At 33.9% G+C, this 13,749-nt stretch overlaps 1 protein-coding gene across 1 annotated transcript in view; it reads right to left on the reverse strand.

The window, feature by feature from the left end:
* Nucleotides 1–3,256: 3,256 nt before the first annotated feature.
* Nucleotides 3,257–13,749, reverse strand: part of LOC150110246 (BTB/POZ domain-containing protein 17-like) — a 38,315-nt gene continuing 27,822 nt past the window's right edge. The window contains exon 4 of the mRNA XM_090392351.1: nucleotides 3,257–6,591. Within this exon, the coding sequence (XP_090248477.1) occupies nucleotides 5,787–6,591 (805 nt within the window). The 3' untranslated portion in view covers nucleotides 3,257–5,786. The remainder of the gene's footprint in view (nucleotides 6,592–13,749) is intronic.

A 13,749-nucleotide genomic window follows, 5' to 3' on the forward strand; every position in this document is an offset into this window, starting at 1 on the left:
GAAGGAAAAAAACTCACTGGACTTAAACAAATATATCCTTCCTAACCAAAATCTGAAAGGGATTGAGTTTCCAAGTCACCTATGGAAAAGCTGAAATAGGATACACACAGGACATGGTATCTGTTCAGACAGGTTACACGGGTGGAGAAGACAACCTACACCCCACTGTGACTGAGGGGGCCACAAGCCAAACCATCCACCGCATTATAGTGGACTGCAGCCTGGTAACCTGAGAGACTTATTTTGAGGCAGATCCTTCAGCTCTTGAATTGCTAACTGAACTAGATTTAAAATTTTAGTGACTTTTTTTTTTATCTGAATTTTATATCTTTACTAGTTATTTGTACATATACACTACCTGTCTCATTTATCTTGTCTACACAAATACATATTATATATAGTTTTATGTCATGCGTCTTTTTTATTGTCGTACACTAAATAAATAAACATCTAAGGATATTTGTGAGGGGCCTTTCTGTCCTGCTGAAGTCTTATGAGGGGCACACCCATAGAGGTCCCCACCCTCATAGCACTTCAGAAGGACAAAATCATCTAATTTCTTCCACTTACTGTTTCAGTGCTTTTTTTTTTTTTTTTTTTTTTTTTGAGTGTTATTACAATTTTAATACTGTATTCCTGAAGATGTCTCTGTGATAGAGATGAAATACTGGAATGATTAAATTTGCTGTTTAATTATTTTTCTTTGTGCTTTAAGAATTATCATGTGATATAAAAAAATTCCCTGCTAAAGACGTGAGGCCTGCAATTAAACAATCCCTTACACCATTGTTCCCCAAAGCATGGTATGTATCCCTCTCACCCAGGGGGCCACAAAAGATCGATCTTTGGGGGGTGGGGGGGGGTATAGAAGGCACTTTTTTTTTTTAATTTATTTTAATTACTTTCATTTTTTTGTTGCTGTATTGTTGCAGATAAGTGCAGGGCTATTCTATAATTAAGTTTTCAATAACTAAATAATCTAAAGGAAGTTTTAAACAAACATGTCTGTTGTCACATATTAGCCAACCTCCAAATAAGACTGCTTCTGGCTGATGGCACACTCACACTCCATATGGTTCAAATTGCTTGCATTAAAAGTTTAAATTCAAACAGTCTGAAGTATGTGGTCCAAATTATCTCCTAAATTTCCTTAAAATCCCTTTCCTAAATCTAATATATACATACTGGATTCATACGACTAAAAATGTATTCAATAATTTAAAAATATTTCATGCGTAATTTATTACAGGCAAAATAATTATTATAAAGTCATTAAAAATTAATGACTTTATAATAATTCTTGTTTGAGTGAAATATTATTAAAAACTCTTCCAAACTGACTTCACCTAAGAGGGGGTATGCCATAATAAATTTAGTTTAATTTTTTATCCAAGTGTGAGCAAACAAAGTTTGTGCCTGAAAATATCTTCAAGACTAAGGCAAGGTGGTGCCTCTGTTGGCAACTCGTAGCAAAGGTGGACAAAGCTCTCATCACTCCTTGTCTCAGGAGATGTGCTTTGCATGGTGGTAGATACCGAGACAAGGAGTGATGAGATCTTGGTCCACCTTTGCTACGAGTTGCCAACAGAGGTACCACCTTGCCTCAGTCCTAAAGATATTTTCAGGCACAAACTTTGTTTGCTCACACTTGAATAAAGGATTAAACTAAATTTATTATAGTCTAACCAAGTGCAAAATAAACTTCCAACATCTTTGTCTAAATCCAGAATAATTTAATAATAAGGTGGTACACCGGTTGGCAACTCGTATAGGTAAATATGACCTCTCCATTGCTTCTGCCTTAGTGTCATCACTTCTGGGTCTGCCTCCCACTGACAAGACCTCAATAAAGGTCGAAACCGGTCTGGGTAGTGGCCCTTCCCTTAATGCATAGCATTATACATGTCTGCAAGGAGATGTGCTTTGCATGGTGGGAGATAATGAGAGCTTGGTCCACCTTTGCTACGAGTTGCCAACAGAGGTACCACCTTGCCTCAGTCCTAAAGATATTTTCAGGCACAAACTTTGTTTGCTCATACTTGAATAAAGGATTAAACTAAATTTATTATAGTCTAACCAAGTGGAAAATAAACTTCCGGGGGGGGGGGGGGGGGGAGCGTTACTAAGGTTTTAAAAAGGATATGCCGATACTGAAAGTTTGGGAAACACTGCCTTATACAAAACACTCAAATAAATATAAGACATAATTCACATCATAACACAATTCGGTTCATCAAAATATTACATGCCTTCATTCATCCCTAAGATATCCATGTGCCTTGTAAATAGCATGATTGTCTAATCAGCTAATCGCATCACCTACAACACAGCATTTTGAATAAATAAATAAATACATTTGAAATCATATTTTAAACTGTATATATATTTTTTATGTTTGAACAAGCACTATACACACACTGAATGGTACTGATATCTAATGTTGCTCCTAATGGCTGTTCTAGCAAACAAATTTGAAAATTAATGTGACATTTACACACATTTTTACCTAATGTGTGATTTATCTTAACTTCAAGTGAAGTAACATTTGATGAAGAATGATAAATTAATATTTATTGATAATTTTGCTTAAGCACTGTTTCTCTGCAGATGAATTTTGCTAGAGGTTTAACTGACATAAATTATGTCAGTTAATTTTCATTCATCTTCAAGGCCCACCTTTCCTAACTGGGTTGTGGAGGCAGCAGCTGCAAGAGGAATTTCTAATGGTCACAATCCTCTGCCACCAAGCTCAGGTCTTCTGGTTGGACTCCCAAATGTGTCCACCCAAGGTTTTGGATATAATCTATCCAGCGAGTCCTTGGCCTTCCACCCTCTGGCTTGGCAAAGAGGGCCTGGGGGAGCCTCTCTTGTGGCATTGTGACCAGGTACCCATTCCAATGTAACTGTGATCTCTCAACACAGAGAAGCAACATCAGTTAAACCTCTAGCAAAATTCATTACATGAGTACAGTCATGTCACATAAGGACTGTATTTATGAAAGTTTGTTAGAAATGTATACTCGTTTGATAAGTACAATATTTAGTGATGCAATTTCAAAGAAACAGTGAAAATATGGCTAGCTGAAATTGAAAATTAATTTAAAGTATAAATGATAATACAAACTGAGTAAAAGCTCTATGAAATATTCATCTTTTTGAGGTCTGGCAACTTTAGATATTCGAGTGAGATTTATTTATTAATCAGATTTTTTTTTTTTTTTTTTTTTTTAAACACTTGTAACAATCACGCTAAGGATAAAATTTCAATGTTCTTTATTACAGCTCTGAAATGAAGCCAAACATCAATGTTCTTTATTACAGCTCTGAAATGAAGCGAAACATTGTATTATATATTATGTTATTAAACTTTAATCAATACCTGAATATTTAAATTTTAACATGAAAATGAAACTGAATGCAAATGTTATATATAATACTTAACAAAAGACCTACAGAAATGAGTGTCATAATTTGAAATGAAAAACTGCAGAGTGCCATAATGACCCCATGAAAGGGTTGAGAATACAGCACTATGATGGTGGTTAGTTTCTTTTGATTCTGCACTGATCACTAATGAACCAAACTAACTCTTACAGAAGATGAATTGTACTCTACATTTCATATTATTTTTTTCCATGTATCAGAAAAGTAAACATCACACACCACATAATTTTAAACAATCAAGCATATCACAGTCATTATCAACACTTTCAAATAAAAATGCTTAAGATTAGGGATCCCAAACCTGAGGGCCGCATATAACTCAGTAATTTTAGTGTAGCTTGCTGTTTTACATTTTACTTGATAGATATTATAATTCCTTGATATACTTATATACTCAGTATAGTAAGGAAAATTTAAGGTGAAAACACTAGGTGTATCCTGCAAATGCCTATAAGCCCAAAAAGTACAGCCTAATAGTAATGTAACTGGTATTTGATATCCCACTTTAGATCAACTTATGTAAAATATTTATCTGTACAAAAAAATTCTAATCACGTTTTTTTTTTTGAAATATTATCACAATTCCATTTGCATTTCATTAATGTAGAACTGATAAATTATATGAAAAATATTAATTTCTCATCTTTCAGTTACATAAAAATTTTGAGAAAATACAAACATAAATAGTTTGCATATAATCATGTTTAAATGCATCCACATGCAAAAAAAATTAGTACATAATTCCTAAACATTCACAAATAATGAAATCCGATACATTTTAAATGCACAATACATTCATCATCAGTGTACTGTAAAATACAATTCGCACTTCTCCACAATGGTTATGTTATCATTCCAGTGCACCTGTATGATGGTGTAAAATCTACATTCACAAATCCGTAGATGAAAGAACAGACTAATATAATTATATATATATAAAAAAAAAAGCCATAAGGATCTGTGGATGCTATTAAAATCAACTAAAACTATTTGCATGTTTCCTGCACAATTCATGTACACAGAAAGGAATTCTATAATTCATTTTGGGAACTAAATCTTTAAAGCGGGGGGGAGGGGACACCATAAGAGCGTTTTACTAGAACAATCCATTTACAAAATCAATAAAAATATATAATATTTAAATAAATAATTTTAAGGGGCTTCTTATCTATTTTGGCTTGAAAATAACACACAATAAAAACAGGTAATCCTTTAATTAAGACTTATACACAAAAATTACAGAAGCACACTTACTGATCCTTATGTCATAAATAGTAACTATACTTATAACATAGATCTAAATTCATTCTAATTACATAATATCTATAATCCAAATTGTTTCTGGAGGAGACAACACTAGTAAGAACAATAATCAACATCATTCTAATCACATAACAGTCTTTTTTTTTTTTTAAGATGAGATAAATGTTTAAATATGAATATATAGCTATACATTCATATCTTACAATTCATATAAAAAAAAAAAAAAACTTGTAAAAGGCACAAATTACCGTATTTGTCTATAGATAACATGCACCTAATGTATAACGTGCACCCATAACATTTTCATCATGCCTTTTGACGTATAGATAACATCTATACATCAAAATCCTACACAGTGCAGTCGAAGATTGAAGTGGTAGAAGTAGCAAAGGAAAAAAGGGAATCGTGAAGCTGGTAGATTGTTGGAGAAAGTAGTTCATGAATGGCGAAAGGCTGAAACAGTCCTGAAATGTTTACATACGAGGAAACGTGCTATGAGGTTTAGAAGGTGCTTGTGGCCAACCATAGGGAAAAAACTGTTTGATTGGGTTGTTAGTGTAAGAGCTAAAGGTATGAGAATATCTACTGTCTGTGCGTTGCAGGAATCAAAGAATTGCGCAAAACGATAATATAAAGGATTTCAAGGCTTACCCATCTTGGGTTTTTGGATTTATGAAGAGAAACAATTTAAGTGTTTTAACAATTTAAGAAATGGTTTCATTAAAGCACAAGGGAATGCAGTGGTGTCCAGTGACAATGATTATGCACATGACGCTGTATCTTTCGAAATGGAAGCTGATTACCAAACAAAATTTTTAACGCAATCAATTCTTTCGATATTGAGTCTGATGAAGAATTTTTTTGATTTGAATAGTGTAATGTTCAATAAATATTAAGTAATACTTCTACCTTAGTTTTGTTATTACATTTGACCTCTCATACCTTTCAAATGTATACCGCACATGTTCATTTTTTAATGAATTAAGACTCTTTTGTATAAATAACGTGCGCGTTATCTATCGAAAAATACGGTACCGTTCTTAAAACAACTACATAATAGCATACGATGCACTCTTATTTTACATGGAACACAAGGGCGTGATAACAATATGTAGCTTCAAAACATCCGAATTTGGACCCACTAAATATGGAGATCTACCTGCTCTTAGGTCATTAAGCTCGTCATAAGGAATTAAATCATTTATATTTAACATACGTTCTTCTTCAGAAAACACAAAGTTTCTTTTTACAACTCTTCGTATGTGATCCAAGCCATCCTGTTTACCACATATAAGAATTCCCACTGAGACTCTAGCAATGTCATCTGTATCCTTTTGAGTTAATGATAAACGCACGGTTTTTGAAACAGATTCTGGCATCTCAAGAGTACCTTGCCATACAATAAGATAAAATTTCTTAAACCACACACCTTTTGGGTAGACATCAACTGTCCATTCATAAGTGTGATCTGAATCCCATTCAGCAAAACTTGCAGGAGTAGTGAAAACTAACGTTCTTACTCCATAAATGGGAAGCAATGGATAATTTTCTATAGAGAGTGAAGCACTCCATGTCTCGGCAGTATAAAGACGAGGCGTAAACAAAAGGTTACCATCTTGTGTCAGAAGTATATTGTGAATACGTTCGTCATCCTGATTAGAATGAAAAGCCATTGCTACAGCCATCTGTTCTACAAAAAAATCCTTGAAACGACTAGTAAGTGGATGGATAAGCAAACTGGCTAATTGACGAGGAGTCATCATTGGAAATCTTACATGAGACATCACTTCAACAACCAGGTTTGCAAAGTGGTTATCAACGTCTTTGTCTTCATTCAATAATTTCAGTCTCTGCTCCTGAATAGAAAGCCACTTGGCAACACATCTAAGAAAAGAAAACTAAATTTTGTAAATAAATCATTCATTTATTCTATATCAATATATATTAATTACAGAAAATGAGTTAGCTCTTCTGTGCATATATCCATGCCACGCAAATCATGAAGTAGTTGTGGTGAACAGTTTGAAAGTCTTAAAAAACATAAAACAAAACAAAAACGTGTTTATTCCAAATGTTGCAAGTTATGGAGATCTCATTTCTAGTAATATGCAATATCTAAATTATATTCAAACTTCTGATAGCTTCCAGGTAATATATTCACATTTCACTGAGTGATGGTTTTTAAAATGCATTTTTTCATTTTCTTGGGTGGAATATAAATACATTCTTTAACCTGTTCTCACACAAAGAAGATTCACAGTATCAAAGTAAGCACCAGGAGACCTCAGAGGCAAAGGAATTTGTTATATTCTTAAAAAATATACATTTTGTTAAAGTAATAGATGCAGTATATCTGTGATTAGAAGAACTTCTGCATAGCAGGAAGCTTGATATTATCCTTGGATGTGCAATGTTTGACTAGATATTATTTCTAAAGTAGTACTAGAAATATAAGATTTCTAATCAGTTGGGTGCTTATGAAACAATCTTATTGGGAAACAGCTTAATTACACTTTTGTTGTAGCTTATGAGCTGAAACGGTGGTGTCAAAAACCTTATGCAGATACTCAGCGTAGATGATATAATCATTTAATCATACCAATATTCTGATGCTAATATATCAACATCATCCTCTGGGTAAAACCAGAAGATGTCTCTCAGTGGCAGAGAGTAGACACAAATGAACTGCATCTTGTTACAGTGCCCTGCCATCTATGCTAAATTATAAAAACTATGAAGTCCTATTTAAAAAAATAAAATAAAGCATATATATTGAGAGAACCATAAAGAAGAAAAATTAGTGTCTTCAAATATAGTGAGATCCAAATATAATTCCTCATAATGCAAGAAGTCAGAGGAGAATATTCTTTACTATCAGTTAGCTGCAGTAGCACATACTTATGAGAAAAAAGAGAGAAGAGAATCTTACAGTTATGAAACATGGCTGGAACTTATTATAATTCTGTGTAATTAATTGTAACCTTATATATATACAGGGTGTTCGGGATAAATTTGACATATTTATAATTAATTATATTTTTCCGTAAGTTACATGTATTAACACACACTTCTCTTCATTTAAAAGTTTGGACCCTTCTTCATTCATATACAAGATGTCAGAAAGGATGGATAGCTGGAACCCACCTGAATCATGGAAGAGAATAACTTGTATTATGATGATTCGTGCCCGCCATCAAAATAAGGATATTACGACTGCTGCCCAATGCTCCCTGAATACAGTAAAAACAATCAGGCATGAACTAGAGACTTGCAATGGTGACTACGAGGATGTAGCAAGAAGAAAGATCCCTAGCAGACGATCTGATTGCGTTCGTACAGCAGAATTCCTCGCAAATCTGCAGGAACAGGTGTTGAAGAACCCTGGCATTGGAATTCGGGCTTTGTTCGTGGAGTTGCTAACTGTAGTCAAGCCCTGGATAACAAGGGTAGCCAATGGTAGGCCGTATGTATGGCAGCAGGATTCGGCCCCTTGCCACACCTCTGGGAAAAGTCAAAAATGGTTGTCTGAAAATTTCTACGACTTCACCAGTCCAAATGTTTGGCCTCCAAACTCCCCAGACCTTAACCCCATGGATTATTTTGTATGGGGCGCAGTTGAAAAAGACACCAATCGCACTTCCAGTAATACAAAAGCCCAGTTAATGGATAAAATTAAAACAGTTTTTGCGGCCCTTCCCAGGGAGACTGTAGCATCAGCTTGTTCGAGGTTCCGAAGCAGAATTGAAGCTGTGATCGATGCTAATGGTGGTTATTTTGAGTAAATCTTGTTGATAGTATTGTAATTAACTCTGCCTGTAATGTTTTTTTGTCAATTCATTAAATTTAATAGATACAAAGAAGATTTTCTTTTTCCTTACGAAACTGTCAAATTTATCCCGAACACCCTGTATATATATACATATATATATATATATATAATTTTTTTTTACTGTTGTTAAATGATTTAGGGGTCATTTGTGGGACAAAGATAACTGGGAGAAGACCACTATATAGCCTTTTAAGGAATATAGAAAACTGACTGGGGCTTCTGACTTCATGCTCTTGTAGTGCACATCATTACAAGTCTTCCTGGATACTGAGCAAACAAGGATGGGCTAGAAAATTTGGGACTGAACCAATTATATTCTATTTGGCTTAAACCAAAAGACAACGATGGTACAAGATAAAATGTCAATCAGACTTCAGAACAGCCCAAAGTACCCCAGCTATTTTTCATCAAGGAACATAGTGCAGAGTGAAAAAGTCAGTTACGGAAACAAACTTCAACTCAAGATCAGTGAAATTCAACTTGGCACTATCAGTAAGAAGTATCAATGGAAAAGAAGTGGAACTGGAGGCAAAATTAAAGAAATGCCACAATGACATAATTTATATCACTAAAACAAACAAGACAAAAACAGATGAGATTCTTCAAGTAACAAATACAAGACGTTATGCGAAATAATGATCAGAGAAAGAAAGAAAGGTGCAGCTATTGCATTAAAGGACAGGTGATAACATGTAGAGTGATGTGGACAAACAACAAAATGGAAAATTGAATAATAAGACTTATTTGTGCCTATTGTCTCAATTAAGGAACAAGTATGGAAGAATTTTTCAGGTCATTAGAGAAGGCAGCTAGCAAAGAAAATAAGGAAAAGTTGGCCCTTGTTAGAGATCTAAATAGCAAAGTAGGAAATAAATACCAGACATATAGAAATACATGGAAATGTTTTAGATAAATTGACAGAAAGAACAAAAGGTAATAATAAGTACCTGCTGGATTTCTGCTCAGGACATGCACTAGTCATTAGTAAAACTATGCTATAACAAAGATGTGAACAAATTCCCATGGCTAGAAGTCACTATCAATAAACAAATGGTCAATAAGTTATTTCTTGCATCTTCTTTCTATGTGAACAAATTCACATGGAGAGAAGATAACAGAGTACAAAAGGGAAGTGAAACAAGAAATGATCACCATTTAGTTAGAAAGTAAAGAAAAGTAAGAAAAATATGAAAGCTTTTTAAAAAAGCCAATGTCAATCAGTTCTTAAAGGTAAACTGCAGACTTAAATATAAAAATATCATTCAAGAAAAAGTAAAAGTGTTGGAAAACAAGAAATAAATCTTGAAGATTCAGTGGCAGACCTCTGAAAGAACCATTGACTGATTTAGGACAGCATGTAATGAAGTTGCCTGCAAGGATAGATCGTACGAAAGTGAAGCAACGTATAAAAGTAGTTAAACAAAAAGTCATGGGAAAAAAACTTGGTAAGAATACAGAAAATAAATACCAGAAATCTGACAAAATATTCGGTAGGATATTAAAAAAGCTTAGAATGGAATACTAACATAAAAGGAATCACAGATGATAAAGGTGACACAAAAACGGAAGATAGAGATGGAGCTTCCATAGCTCAGTCTGTATAGATTAAGCCCTTTGGTCAAAAAAGACTGGGTTCAATTCCCATCTATAATGTGTGGAACCTTTATCAGGTGTTTTCAACAAAAGATGGGTTAGCTGGTCTCAAAGGAAGGTGAAGAGTTTTTTTCTCCTGGAAACTCGAGTTTATCATCCCTTAAAAACAGGAAAACTGGCCCCATGAACACAGATCTACAGACATTGAACACTTCGGAGAATGATGGTAGCCTGCAATAGTCCCGGCTAGAAAGTAATAACTTCCGACCAATACCTTATCTTGGATCCAAATGCCAATACTGGCATCCTGGATATTTCCACATGCTAACAACAATAAAATAAATATTCTAGATGTGTCTAGAGTAATGACTTTCAAAGACTGCTATATGAAAGAAGAGGTTGTACAATGGAAGTAGAAGAGATTCAAGAGGGGGAAAGCAATTAAATTAAGAATACATATCGATACTTAGGTATAAAAAAAACAGCCATTAAAAAACAGAATGTAGAATGGCAGCTGGAGTAGATAATACTCAACCAGAAGTGCTCAAAAATGGAGGTATATAAATTTATACTGGCTACAGCATAATTCAGAAGGCCTGATCAGAAGGTTGACTGGAGTAGAGTACTCGTTTGTTTTATAGATCTGAAAAAAGCACATGGCACATGCCATGAGAAAAGCTGTTCAAAATGCTACAATTATATAGTGTGAGAGGGATATTATATAGAACAATATGCAGCTACTTGAAGGTATAGGAAGATGGTCTTATGTAAAATGAGGCGTGAGACAAGTGTGCACATTATTTGCACTCTTATTCATCATCTGTATGGATCACATTATGAAGGAAAGTGGCAATAAACTTGACATTAAATGTGAAGTTAATCTTAGCTCTTTACTTTAGGCAGGTGATGTTATATACCTAAATAACTCCAGAACAAGCATGACTCCCTAGCTAAACTGAAAAGATGTTATAACAAATTCAGAAAATATATGAAAATCAGCAATAAAAAGAAAAAAGGCAGGAACATGGAAAAGAACTGTATTCCAAATGAAGAACCTATAGCACAAGTCAAACATTTCAAGTATTTAGGCAATTTTTTTTAATAAAGATGGCAAATGAAATATGGAAATATACAACAGAATTAGCAAATCTAGTCTGGTAGGAAGTCAGCTGAATTTATATGGAATAAGAACCAAAACACCATACTCTGAAACCATTTATAAAAATGTCAGTAGGAAATAAAACAAGAAAATTTTCTTCTAAGTGCTCAATCATACATTCTAATCTAATAAAACTTTGTTTTCAGATCTCCAATGGCCCACATTCCTAGTTTATATTTATAAAAAAAAAAATGTATTCAACAGGTCAGTTTTATAAGAGAGAAAAAAATTAGATCACTTGGAGAGAAGAAAATTAGTGCCAGCACCACTGCCAAAAATTAACTTTTTTGTTGTTAAAAAAAAAAAAAAGTAGGTAAGCCATATACTGAGTAGCAACTACTGTGCCAAATCAGTACACATAACATGAGATCACCACTCCACATATAGGTAGGTTGGCATGCAGGAAATTCACTCTAAACAATTCATCAAAACACAGTTAACCAAGAATTAATCAAAAACACATTATTCAAAGAGCAACTAATCATAAAAGCAATTGTTTGAAATGCAATTCATCACCACAGTTAATCATCAATAAAAGCAATTCACCAAAATATAAACTGAAAGAAAATATAATCAAAACAATGATTGCTAGAGACCTAAAATCTTTTCAGCACTATTTAAATCAAAGCGTTAATAAATACTCCAAATGGTATTCATTACCTGTGAATTTTTTAAAACATTTTATCATTATAGACCTTACTTTTTTGATGTATCATTATATATCATAATGTTATGAAATCAGAGTTTCATTTTAAGAAAAGTTGTGAAATCATGAGAATATAATATGTATTTAAGTTTTGAAGTCCTCTAAAGAAAAGGCATATGGCAATGATGATATATTTTTTTTTATTATGTAGCTTCCACCCCACAAAAGGCTTCTATAAATCCATAGTAAATTTGTAAACTGGGGGGGGGGGGGTATCTAAGGATTTTTTCCCTCCCTTTTTATTATTTATTTATTTTTGTATTTTTTTCATTTATTTTTTTACATAATCCAGAAATCCTGCTCTGAAGACCAAAAATAGAACTTTTTCGATTGCTTTAGGTCTCCAAATAGGTGGGGGTAGTGGTTGCACACTGAGCAATGATATTCATCTCCCACCTGAAGCAATCGTAAACATTCATGCCTATAATGAGATTCAAACCTGCAACCTGATGGTTGGAAAATGGTATATGCTATTGATCAACCAGGCTGGAAGATGATATTGTGTAAAATCAGGTGACAGAAAAGGGTGCATGCACTCTGTCTCTTATTCCTATGGATCACAGTATGAAGTAAAGCGGCATTAAACCTAATATTAAAAAACTGAATTAATAATAAAATAGTGATAGTCAACCTGGCTGTACTTTACGTAAATGATGTTATGATGATCAGCCTATTTTCTACGCACTATAGAGTGAAAGCCTCTCCCACTGAGGGAGGGTTAGTGATCTACTTATCCCATCTTGGAAGAGTGTTTATTCGTTTGTATGAATGAATGCATGAAGGTGGAAGACAATCGCAAACATCCATGCGTAGGCAGGATTCGAATCCACAGCCTCTTGGCTGGAGAGTGGATACACTAACCACTTGGCCAGCCAGGCAGCAAATGATGTTATACTGTTAAATAAATCTTTTCATTTATTTAATATTTAATTTAATTTATTTAAAAGAAGAAAGCGTATCAAAAGTTCCTGGTAAATGAGTCTGCTTGTGCTCTTAGAGAATAGAGAAAAATGTAAGAAAGCTAAACATTGTGTAAAACTAGCTAAACAAAAGTCATGAGAAGACTTTGGCAAGAATATAGAAAATAAATATCAAGAAGGTGTCAAGATATTCCTCCAGAATATCTTGACACCTTCTTGATATATGCAAGTATACTGGAGGTTATTGAAGAAGCTCAGAAATGGAGGAAAGAGTGCTGTAAAAGGAATTAGAGATGATAAAGGTGACATGAAAACGGGAGAAAAAGATATCCTTGATGTATAGAGTAATTACTTCGAAAAATTGCTAAATGAAACAATCAGTGACAGCACAGTGGTAAAAAGCACCGACCAGGCATGCAATCAGGAATACATATCCATACTTGAAGTAGAAAAAGCCATCAGAGGCTTGAAATGTGGAAAGGCAGCAGGAGTAGATGATATTTGACCAGAAATGCTCAAGTATGGAGGTATAAAAGTCTTACAGTGGCTGCATTGTATAATTCAGAAGGCCTAGAGAGATAGACGAATTCTAGATGATTGGAGTAGAGCTCTAATAGTACCCGTATATAAAAAGAGAAATAAAACTGAATGTGAGAATTACAGAAGTATTTCTCTACTGAGTGTTCCTGGTAAGATTTATGCAAGTATACCTGCATAAATCTTACCAGGAACAGTCCAAATTGAGGCTGTCAGGATCAGATTTTCACTTTATGGCAAATAGTCGAGAAATTAAGGGAATATAACAAAGATCTGTGTTTAAGTTTTGTAGATCTAG

Source organism: Typopeltis vanoorti, chromosome 1 (assembly GCF_054136105.1).
Source record: "Typopeltis vanoorti isolate ZY-2024b chromosome 1, IOZ_Tvanoo_1.0, whole genome shotgun sequence".
Taxonomy (NCBI): Eukaryota; Metazoa; Arthropoda; class Arachnida; order Uropygi; family Thelyphonidae; genus Typopeltis; species Typopeltis vanoorti.